The 12313-nt window shown below is 37.9% G+C and overlaps 1 protein-coding gene across 7 annotated transcripts in view; it reads right to left on the bottom strand.

Moving 5' to 3' along the window:
• RASGRP3 (RAS guanyl releasing protein 3) overlaps nt 1-12313 on the bottom strand; it is a 103260-nt gene that overhangs the window by 31375 nt on the left and 59572 nt on the right. For 5 of the 7 annotated variants that reach the window (XM_061168831.1, XM_061168836.1, XM_061168835.1 and 2 more), the window contains exons 2-9: nt 11684-11812; nt 8689-8880; nt 7574-7676; nt 5680-5742; nt 5001-5132; nt 3422-3569; nt 1791-1964; nt 1290-1406 (exon numbers count right to left, since the gene is read on the bottom strand). In XM_061168831.1, coding sequence (XP_061024814.1) covers nt 1290-1406; nt 1791-1964; nt 3422-3569; nt 5001-5132; nt 5680-5742; nt 7574-7676; nt 8689-8758 — 807 coding nt within the window. In that variant the 5' untranslated portion in view covers nt 8759-8880; nt 11684-11812. Of the gene's footprint in view, nt 1-1289; nt 1407-1790; nt 1965-3421; nt 3570-5000; nt 5133-5679; nt 5743-7573; nt 7677-8688; nt 8881-11679; nt 11813-12313 lie in introns of those variants that run through there. The other 2 variants (XM_061168832.1, XM_061168837.1) reach the window with 2 other exon arrangements.

Here is a 12313-nt window from a genome sequence, read left to right as displayed (position 1 = left end):
ATAATGAGCCCCATTATACTTGGAAAGGGTGCAGTGTTTGAGGTCACTCAGCAGTGCTTCTGTGGCTTATATTCTCCTGTTTATATGCACAAGCTATTGTTGGTTGCCTAACAGCAGCCATACCTTCCTAATAGACCCATGTGTCTACTTTTGATCAGTCTACTCTTTCCCATGTGTCTCGGATGAAGCTGTTTCCGTGCCCAGATCCAAGGATGGGTTCTGATCTACCATCTTCATAATTCCATCCCTCTGGTTTGTGATTGGTTCAGGAACACAGAGTTAAGCCAATCAGTACATTGTATTCCTCTGGATACTGTTATTGGCCCAGGGCTGGGCACGTGATTTGAGATGGTCCAATCTGTCTAAAAAAGAAGGTCTTTTATTCCATGGGCGCAGAGCTGAAGAGAGGTTTTCCCTATCTCCGACTTTCATAAACAAGAAAGCATAATTTTCCCGTTGCTGCAGATAGCCCAGTCAGGAGGGAAACCAATCCGATGAAAAACAAAAACTAAAACAAAAACCTCATACTCAGAGGACTACAGAGCAACTGAGCCAGAGCTCTGATCACACCATGCCTGGACTTGGACCTGCCTCTGGACTTTCAGGTATGTGAGACGATCCATTTCCTTATTGTTTAAGCAATTCCAAGATTTTTTTTTTAACTTACAGCTGAAAGTGTCCTTACTGATATAGCAAAGTACACGCTTACAAGGAAATCTTTTCATAAGGATGAAATGTTCTTTTTTGCTCAATAAGGAAAAATATTATTGTGGCCTGGAAATAAATATGGCAGAAAAAGTTCAGTTTGGGAAACAATCATTGCTTAAAATTTTTTTTTTATCCCTGAAAAACTGAGCTATAAATCTGAGGGCTTTCTATACAAAAGATTTCTTTCTGTCCCCCTTTCCTTTGTGTCTTGCACCGTGTTGAACACAGTGCTATGAAGAGTGCAGGTGTTCAATGACTTCATTTGAGGACGGGATGGTAGGAATGATTTCTGTCATATTTGCCTTGTAACCCCCATGTATTTCACAATGCCTATCACATAGTAAGCACCAAACACATATTTTTTGAATATTTACAACTACAGTATGTTAATGGTGTTCAAAGCATTCCTATTAGGACACTTGCTGCCACCTCTAATCTGTTTTTCCAGGTGGTATGGCTGTAACCTCCTATTGTCTAAGAAGAAAACTTTCCCCTTCTGAGTGACATTTGTTAGGATCATCCTACCCCCAAACAATTTACAAACGATTTTTTTACTTGGGTTATGATCTGATCCACCATACCTTTGTAACTTCTGAAGAAAGATGAGAATGGGTCTCTTTGAGCCGGGAAATGGAACTATGACTAAGGCCTCCTACCACTGCCATCAGGGTGTTAAAATTTTTGAGCTGAAGGAGCTTCTGCAATAAAAAAGGTTAACTTCAATACTTTGTAACAATGTTTGAATTATTCTGACCTTTTTGAGGTACAGATGAAGTCGTCCAATTTAACAACAAGGATGTAGGGAAAATAGTATCAATTCAAAATGAAGTACAAATGAAATCCACTAGAAAAATATATCAATCATTACACAGAAAAATAGCTACATTAAATGCTTCCAAATATGGCCAATTAAAAGCAATCTTCTTGCATGAGAGAAGTATATTTGCTCATTAGACATTTATGGGTAGTTTAATTGGCTTTTATATTGTGAACCCCCAATTTTTTCAATGACTTTTCTCAATAGAGTGAACAAATATCTAGAATCCTTTGAGAATCCCAGTGTAATTAACAGACATACGTACCTTGGCAACATTGATAAACTTTGTGATGACTTCTGCCCTTTGCTGAGGGGTTGGTTTGCTAAGAACCATCAACTGGACCCACTTAGAGATTCCATTAAATAAAGCAATAGATCTCTCCAAGGTTGGGTTATTCTCCAGGCAGCCATGGATGACATAACTTTGGTAATCAGTGAACTAGTAAAGGAAGATTCAGAGACTCTGAATTATAATGGAGTCTTTGAAAAAATTATAAATTAGAATGTTGCATGGAAGAGGTGAGATAATGTTTCACAACAGCAGAACGATTTCTTTCATTTCACATTTATAACGGCATCTTACAAGTTTGAATATATCTGTATCTTTAACATGTTATTTTGCTGCATTTCACTCTTCCACACCCAGACGCACACTTATTACACACCACAGTGTTGATGGGAGGAGGAAGGGACAAGACTCAAAGTCATATTCCAGTGAGTCCAAAATTTGCTGGATCATAAGATCCACCTGGGGCATTTGCTAAAATACTGGTTTTGGGGAACATGTCAGACCTAAAGGATCACTGTTCCAGAGGAATGACTTAAGAATCTCCATTTTTCACCCACCACTGGTGATTCCAATGGTCAGGCAAGTTCGAGATACAACGGCATACACTAAAGAAGAGGAAATGAATATAAATATCATAATTTCAAGTCAGAATAAGTTTGCAATGTGTTTTCAAGAAGAAAAGAGAAAAAATAGAAATTGAGTAAGGCTGCTCTTTGGCAAAACTGACACATTTTCAGGAAGTCAGCATGGGTGTCATCAGAGACATATGAGCCTCCTACCATATAAACAGAGCAGGGGATTCCCTTTCATGGCCTGCCTGTGGGGAATCAAAAGGTCCTCTCCAATTAGGGTTACTTAGTGAAAAGAATCAGTCTTTCAGAAATCCATACTTCTAACCTCATGTTCTTCTTTGCAAGCAATAACGTAATTCATTCTTTGGCATCTTGGAAAAGAAGGAGTGACTTCCCCAGAGGTTGGTTAGACAAAGACAAAGGCTGTTTGTAAACCATTGTGGAAATATCATAACAAATGGATAGTGAGTAGGTGGCTAGGAAGAGATCACAGTCAGGAGGAAGAAAAGGGATGCAGAGGAGGAACTCTATCAAGACAGAGTAGGAAAGAAAAATTTAATCCAGGATATCCATCCCTGAGAAAGAAACAACCTGATGTTGAGATTCTCCTCAAAGCTTACAATTCCTATTTTCAACCTATATCCATAATCAGGCATTTATACATATCCCAACCTAAATAAATCTTTCTTCTCCCAAAGTGAAGGGCCCAGCTAAACATGTTCACTTGGGAGAAGTCAACGGAGCTAAATAAACCTTGAATGGTTAAATCTCCACTGAATATTTAGAAAATCATGCTTTAATCCTATGAAAGGAGACATTGAAAATAGCAACAGAAATATAGCTCCTGAGCCATAAAATAAAGACAGGATAATATTTATCTTTGGTTAAAAGGGATTGTTCCTGTGAGTTAAGGGCACTTTTCCAGTGGAGCACAGTGACAGAGGCTGCCAACCCTTCAGAGTATGAAAATGCAGCTCTTGGTAAAGTTGGCATGGTGGTTGTTATCCTTGGAAGAATAAATGTCCAGTTTCTTACTGAGATCCTTCTAAAAGATTTATGCTCCAGAAAAGTGAGGTGCTCAGCCAATTCAATGGGCTCCAGATGGTCAAAGAGCAGACAGGCTTTTCCCTTCTTGGATACTTTTTTCCTCTGTGTGACTCTTCTCATCCAGTCATAGGAAGGACTATAAAAGAAGAGTGAGTCTGGTCAATGTGCTGAAAGCTCATTTCACTCAATGGAAGTTATTAACCTACTGACTGTGTAACTCTTGGCCTGCTTCCAGGGGCTTGTGCAAAATACACGCCCAGTCCTTCGTATTTGAAGAGAAAACCACTGACCCATTGCCAATAGAATATAAACTTTGAGTTGTTTTTCCATACAGGGTGGGTTTGCACTGATTCATCCAGAATCCCTTACTTGGTCTTTCCTATGACCAGTAAGGTTTGGATCATGAGGGCGAGGTTAGGGCTAGGTATATAAATTTTGGAGTTATCAATACATAGGTGGTGATGGAAACCATCAAAAGCTGGTTCTCACACTTCAGCAACATATGGATTATTTGAAAAGCTTGTTATAAAGACAGAGACCTAGACCTCACTACCAGAGATTCTGATTTACTAGGAATGAATAATCTGAATAATCTGTATTTTTTAGTATAAACATTTATCAAACTCTTAGATGTCCCAGGCACCACTATAATCACAAGTATTAACTCATTAAATCTTCACAACAACTCTACCAGGTAATACTACTATTACTCCCATTTTATAGATGAGAAAATATAGGCACAGAGAGATTAAAATTTTACCCAAGATCACACAGCTAGTAAGTAGAGGAGTCAGGATGAATAATCCTTGTTTTTAACAACATCCCTAATAACTCCTGGATCACTCACCATTGATCACTCTTGAAGAAGTATGCTAGGAAAAGAGACTAGAGTATGAATGCCTAGGACACAAGAGCACATATTTGCAATATGGATAACCATACTCACAGGCCTAAAATAGTTTTGTCTACAAAGTTAGCTAGTCAATATAAAATGCTAGCCTAATTAGCACCAAGTTCCTAATCACTGAGCTAACCAGTTCATGGCACAACTATGGTCAATATTTGTACAGCCTCAGGCTGACCTCAGAGCATCTCAAACTTGAATGAGCATATGAATCAGCTGGGGATCTTATTAAAATGCAGTTTCCAGTTCAGCAGGTTTAGGGTGGGGCATGAGATTCTGCATTTCTGTTGAGCTCCCAGGTGATGCCAATGCTGTTGATCCACAGACCACACTATGAGTGGCAAGGGTATAGGAGACTAGATTCAGTAACCAAGTACCGAGCATCTATTATGTGCCAAATGCTTTCACATATTATCTCAGGTATTCATTGGATGCTCATAATACCCCATGAGAAAGTACAATCCCCATTTTACAAATACAGAAATTGGAGCTTGGAGGGAGAAACTATGTCCGATGGGACTGTGCTCATTGCATCAAAGCTTTCCTCAGAGAAGCACACCTTGATTCTGAAATAGTATGGATGGAGGTCAAGTGGGGTCATCACTACTCCCTCCCTCAAACAGTGGACTCATCATGTTTGAAAGAAGCTTGTGCCACTCTTACATGCTGGATATGTCGATGAGGCTGATGTGTTTCTCATATCCTAGTTGACTAGCTACTTCCCGGAATTCCTCAGTCATACGGATCAAACCGAGGTCCAAATTAAACTCTGCGGGAAACTTCAGAATCCAGTACCTGTAAGGCATCAAGTATTTTTGACAACTGGAAGATTTCAAGCTAGACCTCTATGGAAACCATGGTATCATTTTACAGATTACATTTAACAATGCATCAAGACCACACGCCACACGCGCAATCTCCCAACCCTCATCCATCACATTGAGTCTCCCTCTTCCCTCCTTTAATCAAGGACTCAAATCCACCACTCCCACCCTGAGCCTTTCTTTCTCTCTCTTCAGAACCGCTGCTGAGAAGAAACCCTTATCCCAATTCATGGCAAGTAGGTGGGAATGTGTATGGTGAGGGAGTAGAAAAAAATGAATGTACTCTTTCTAAGAGCTGTTTTCATTCCCTAATCACATTAACCACTGCTTGATCTACAGTCCAAAAGAAAGATGAATTCTACTCCCAGGAACAGAGGAGGGCCAGTTTTAATAAAATCAATAAAAGGGGGACTTGAGTCGATCCTATTGTCAGACTAGGTCTGTTGTATGGTGAAAAGGAAACTGTCAACAATTGCAGAACTAGAAACTACAAGACAATTAAATTCGTAAATATTTACCTCATGAAGTAACAGATCTTTAATCGAAACTCATCACAGCTTTCTCCACTGGCATTTCGATACGTACACTAGTTAAAGAAAAATCCTTGCACGTTGTTTCCTTTGCACAGACCTGCAGCTGTTTGATCAATTGAGATGAATTCCTAATAAGAGGGCCCTACTAGGAATATTAGGGTTATGTGAACGTTCAAATGGAGAGAAAAGTGTGCTCTGATGACATCAGCACTAAATAATTGACATAATGTATTATCGCTCTGGGATGTATTTTTTTGGTCTGGAAGAGAAGCCATTTATAAAATTAGTTTTACCTTCCTGAGCACTTACCAAGTGATGACTGTCAACTGTAATTACAAATATACTACCAACTATAGATGATTTCAAATCAATAGTACATAAAAGCACCATTTTAGCCAAAAAGATTTTATATATAGGATTAATGCTTTATATAAGTACTCTAATTTCTTTAGTATTTGAAAATGTCATTTTTGGGTATATTAATACACATGTTGTGTTGTGATTTAGTTTCAAGTCTATTTAGTCATACTCTTTTTAACTAACATATATTGAGCTCCTGCTATATGCCAGGCACCATGGATATGCAGTGAGCAAGGAATCCAAAGGGAGGAAAATCTAAAGAAATGTTAATTCATAGGCAGTTTCAACTTTCATACGATCTGTACTTTCAGCTATTAAACTTTACTGTGCCTAAATATCCCTTTCTATTTGTGCTTCATATAGCAGCGGACATACTAATGGTGAGAGTGTTGTTTGTGGGCACATTTTTGGACAGTGTTTGGATCCTGAGGAGGCATGGACCAGACTGAGTCAGTTCCCTCCATCCTTCTCTATGTACTGCCCTTCAATAGTGGGACCTGTGGAATCCTTGGACCACTGGGTACTAGTATCTTGCTCACTTCCAGGGACCTCTGTTCAGGGTGAATGTCCCCTTATCTTCTCTAACATCCCCTTCTGCCCCAAGGTTGGGGGCATGTTGGAAGAAAGAAGTAGAAAGTGGAGGAAGCTTGAAGTAAGCAGATGGAAGCCACGCTGGCCCTAATAGTACTCAATGGACCCTCTTCCTCTGAGGCTCCCCTTGTTCTGCAAGGCTTCTCACTCATCTGCAGGACCCCTGGGCTTGCAGCAGGCAAAGACTGTAGGAACCAACATTAGTGGTTATATAATAAACATTAGCTCTCGGGGAATAAAACCTCCATATAAATGTGTGACTGTTTTGTAGCCATTTTCAGTCATTTGGCTTTTAACTACCTTTTAGGACTGTACCGTGTACAAAAGTGGTGGACTGCTAAAAGCCCTTATTATAGAATGGGGTTTCTAACTATGGATTTTTTTTTTGCTTTTATATCAGAAGAAAATTTAAGATTAATGTCAATTAACAAATTGTAATAAACCTGCTAGAATATTCCTTGTGTCTTGCCAGCAAGGGAAGACGTGAAAATTTAGGTGGTGTTTATGCCTGAGCCAGATCATATTATTTTGGCTGGCATTTCCATATGTCTAAACTGTATCCTCTATGTCCACCATTCTGCGTTCCTAAAAGGAGTAAATTAGCTCTTGAATCAGTGTTAAATATTCTTTCATTACACTAACAGCAGAAATATTTAAGACAAGTTAGAAACATTCAGTCTACAGCTCCTGTTTCATTTTATATCTAGTGATTATTTCCAAGCAGAGCCAAAACATCCAGATGGATAGTTAACTATTTGGTCATTCATCCAGATGTTTTGTCTAGACATCTATATATATTCACAAAAGAGCTGGATAACTGACTGAAGACTGTTTATTCATCTTAATTTACTGGCTGTGGTTAGACACTCTATCTAAATACAGAACTTGATTTATGATTGTAAAAATTACACAGTAGTTGAAAAGATATATGCAGAGAAGTTTTTCTGCCAACTCAGTGGAAGATAAATACCATCGGTGCATAAGTAGAACTATTCTTGGCAAATAACTATTATTCAGCTCTCCATTGTCATCTGTTAAAAAATAAAATAAAATGAGAGGTGAGGAGACAACAGTACATACTACTTTTCTCTATTTCTAATATCAGTAGAGAAACATCAGTGTCAAAATTTTCTTGTAGACCCAATTATCATTTTCCTCCTACTTCTGCTGGTATTTCCTTGCAAATTAAGTGGGTAGGTCTCACCCTTCCTCTGATGTAAGGTTGCCAAATTACACAAATTTAAATACACGACACAGTTAAATTTGAATTAAGTAAACCACAAATAATTTTTTAGTATACGTATGTCCCATGCACTATTTAGGACATACTTAGACTAAAAATGTGGCTCATCTGCAATTCAAATTTAACTGAGCATCCTGTATTTTATCTGGCAACCCTTCTCTGTCTGGTTTAACTCTTCCTATAACAATCAGTTCAACAAACAACTCCCTTGTGACTCTGTTTGTGCAAGGAATAATCCAAAATGCTGAGGTAGATGAACAACATAAAAGGCATATAGCTGTAAAGTCTACAACCTAGTAGGAGATACAAGACATATACACAAAGACAGAATTCAGGAGCTTGGGCAACTCACTCTTGTCTAAGCCAAAAGACCAAAAATTATCACAGCAGCATATACCATGTACCATAAGAAAGTCATAAAGGGCTGTGGGAGAGTGGAGGAAGCAATCAGCATTCCTGACAGGGGAGATTAGGAATGATATTATGAACATCTATGGTGACATCTGAAATGAGCCCTGAAGTAGAATTTCAATGAAGTAATATGATAAAGGCATGGAGGTAGAAAGATGCAGGGAATGTTCCAGAAACATTAAGTGAACAGCATGGCTGGGGAATCAGCTGTGGGTAGTAAAGGGAAGGAAATGCAGAGGGCAGTGATACTGGGGAGACAGATTGGGGTCAATCAAAAAGGCCTTGAATACCAAGGTATGGAGATTGAATTCTGTTCCATAGCAACACCTACATCTGAACAGGGGGAAGTAAGAGTAGCAAGATGTACAGAAGGGAGAAAAGGCTCATACCAAACATCTCAATGCAAGTGCTCAGCAGTTCATCTAACGTTGCCGCTTTCCCAAGTCCACTTGACCCCATGGTTATTTAGCCGTTGTCAAAAAACTAGGGGCATTTTCAACATCATGTAGACCATCTCCATAATCATGCAAGCAGGTGATGCTTGTGCCTAGTGGTGGTCTCTGATCTAGAGTCTCAAGACTCTAAAGAAACAAGAAGAAAAAAATATCAGACTAGAGTTCTGCTATCCGTTAAAGCATGACTTTCCTACCTGAAAAGATAATGACTTCCACTGACTATATTTCTGCAAGAAAAGCATCAAAGTGACAGAGATTGTGTGAACCACCATGATGGCGAAATGCCTGCTAATCTGTTCCTTAGCATGTACGATGCTCTGAAACCACGGAAACGTTCCCTATTAAATACCATCCCATTTAGCAGTTGAAAAATTTTTTTGATACAACATGTTACACTTCATATTCTTAAGTGATAAAGACATTCAAGAGTACATTGTTATAAACGTTACTTGGTTTAATATTATTACAAGTATATAGAGGGAGATAACTTTAAAGAGCAAATATATTGATGAGTGTTATCCTCAGGGATCATGTAAACGTTCAACAACTGGTAAAAAAAATCTTATTTGCATAACTTCTCTAATAGTAACAATATTATTAATAGTAGTAAAATATTAACAATAATCTATTGAACATCCACATTATGTACCAGGCACTACACCAAATGCTTTGCATATATTATACAACTTGATCTTCGTAACGATACTGTAAGGTAGATTATTATTTCCAGTTTACAGACAAGGTCATGGGATTCACACAGATTTAGCAACTGGTCCAAAACCATACAATTATTATGGCCTTGAATCAGGACTCCATTATAATATAAAGTTTTTGGTTTCCCCTTTTCCCTTTTATTGCTCTCCCAAGTGGGGATATCATAAGGCTGTCATAATTTTGCCCCCTAATCTAGTGTGAAAAATAGCACTCCACACCATCTCAGAAAAAGGATATAAACCAGATTATCTGTCACAGAGGTAGTAGAAAAATGTGGGCATGACAGCTGTCCCATTTTATAGCACTGTCATGGGGAAAGTGGGATTAGAAACTTCTAAGAGATGCTTATACCGAAAGTATCCCTGTTGGAAACATACCATCATTTTATTTTACAGAGCAAGTCCTTGATGCCAGCTCCATATAAGGCTTAGAGAAATTGAGAGGTCATCATGATGTAAGACAGTTACCCACTTTGGATAGTTTAGGAGGTAAACGTGGCCATTGGGAATTCACTCTTGAACTGTTTAAAGCCAATGTCGATTTTACTCTCAAAGTTTATTTGTTCAACTGGTAGTCATGGAGCACGTGACAATTGCTAGGCACTAGGCAAGGCATTGAGGCTGCCAAGATGAACACATCATTGTCTCATCCCTGCCTTCAATGGGCCCATAGTCAACTTCAGAAGGCAAACACGTGAATGAATAGAAAAAAAAACTAAGGTCCATATGTGTGGCTGTATTAGTTTAGTGGTACCACTGAAGAGTGACATCTGAATGAGTCTGTTCACCAGCTGTATAAATCAGGTGGAAACATACTCTTGTGCTAAAGGTACTACTCTTAGAGCATCAAAAGAAGGATTATTCCATGTGTCATAAAAATAACGGAAACACTGGGTCAATGCTGTCCCATTTCTGGAAGGGGAATATTAAAGCTGTCTAGAACCAACTCTTACGTCTCTTAACCAAGTCACCTTATCGGGAAGGCCTTTCCCAACCACCATAATTTAAAACAACACTCTCCCTCCAAGCCCACCTCCCAATTGGCATGCCCTACCTCTCTTACTGGATTTATTTTTCCTCATAACACGTATCCCCATCTGACATACTCTATATTTTACTTGTTTATTTACTTTTTAATCTTTCTAGCACTATAAACATAAGCTCCATGAATGCAGGAATTTTTGTGTTAGTTCTCTGGTATACTGCCCAACTGCTAAGATTTTTGCCTCTCATATAGAAGATACCCAAAAGAGAATTTGCTAAACTCATGAATGAGTGGATGGATGGATAAAGAAAGAATAAAATAAAAATGGTAAAAAGTTTGTCTTTGAATATGTATATATTTGTATGAGTGGATACTATAAAATTTTAAAGTATTGTTTTTTAGTTTTTTTACTTATTTAAACTAGCTTTTAGTAAACATCACTGGGACAGAAGTTTTCTAGACTTTCTGCTAACCTTCTAGATGTGATAGGATCTGGCTATACTCTATTCATAATAAGAACTTGGTACCTCTTCCAGGACATTTTGGGGCAGCATTTCTCTGATTTCCTTAACGTAAATTCTGTCAATCCCAAGAAAAGTCAACAATGGACAATTGACAGGTTTGATTACCTTCCTGTATAAACAGGCATTTTTTTTTATCTTGTTAATTCTTGTTACTGAATAGTAAATGTATTACTTAGAACCAAACAACCTAGATTAACTAAACTAATTCTCAGGTCAAAACCAAAATTATTCAGCTAATTTGTTTGGGGAAGATATTGACTTTCCACAAGAGGTTAGAAATAACCTGGCACCAAAGACCTGTCACCATGTTTGGAGTTATATTTGTGATCTGCAAAGAAGCCAGTACCTGAGAGCCAGGTGGGCCTCTCCAGTTACAATCTGTTTCTGCAATCAGTAGATGTGTCTGTGTCTCTGCTTAGCATTTTGTCAGCTGCATATGTACCTGAGATCTCATTTCATATGTGTGGATATTATTGTATCTACAACTGCTTTTTCAGAAGTAAAGCTTCTTTATTGCAAAGGCAATATAGATTCATCATTTAAAATACGACAGTAGTGAAAAAAGAAAGAAAAAAAATCTACCCATAATCTCATCATCAAAAGGACTCTTGTTAATACCATGACATGTTTCTTTTAGTTTTTCTGGCATAAATATTTTGGTGAGTTTCTTACATAATCTAAAATAGTTTAAAGAAATACTTACTTACTTGTCTCACACAGGTAGATATCCAGGTCTGAAAGAATTTTAAGGGCAGTTATTATCATTGGAAAATGCATTGGGGACTCAGTCTGCTGAACTGGTTTATCCAACTTGAATAATAAGTACTTTGGAGAACCTGATAAAAGAACAGAAAGAAATCCCCAGATTTAAATAACAGAAACACTGAATAATCCACATTGTGTTAAAGCATTTCCAAAACCCTTCAATTATAAGTGGTTTTTGTCTAAACGTCACCCACAAAATTAGTTAAAAAGAGAATACATTTGAAGTAGTGATTTGGTGCCATGATATTTTTAAGATCAAATTGTTTTTAAAACATTCAGCTTATTAAAAACGACGTGTGACCAAACTAAAATTTATACACATAGTGTAAAATACTATTTTAGTCCAAATATACTTCTATGGGTGGATTACTCATTAAGAATTTCCAAACACTGACTTTGGAATGTTAGTAAATCTCTAAAACAATTTGTTGTGGTGATCATCGAACTCTGACTCTAAATCACTCCTGACTGTCTTAACAAGAATGTCAATGTTATTTTAGTCCAGGTTGTTTAGTCTCTTGATGGCTTAGGAGTTGCTTTTGTGTTGATAGGTACGCTCTGGCTGCACTGAA

This window comes from Eubalaena glacialis, chromosome 14, assembly GCF_028564815.1.
Source record: "Eubalaena glacialis isolate mEubGla1 chromosome 14, mEubGla1.1.hap2.+ XY, whole genome shotgun sequence".
In the NCBI taxonomy this organism is placed as follows: domain Eukaryota; kingdom Metazoa; phylum Chordata; class Mammalia; order Artiodactyla; family Balaenidae; genus Eubalaena; species Eubalaena glacialis.
This window is presented reverse-complemented; position numbering and strand designations above follow the sequence as displayed.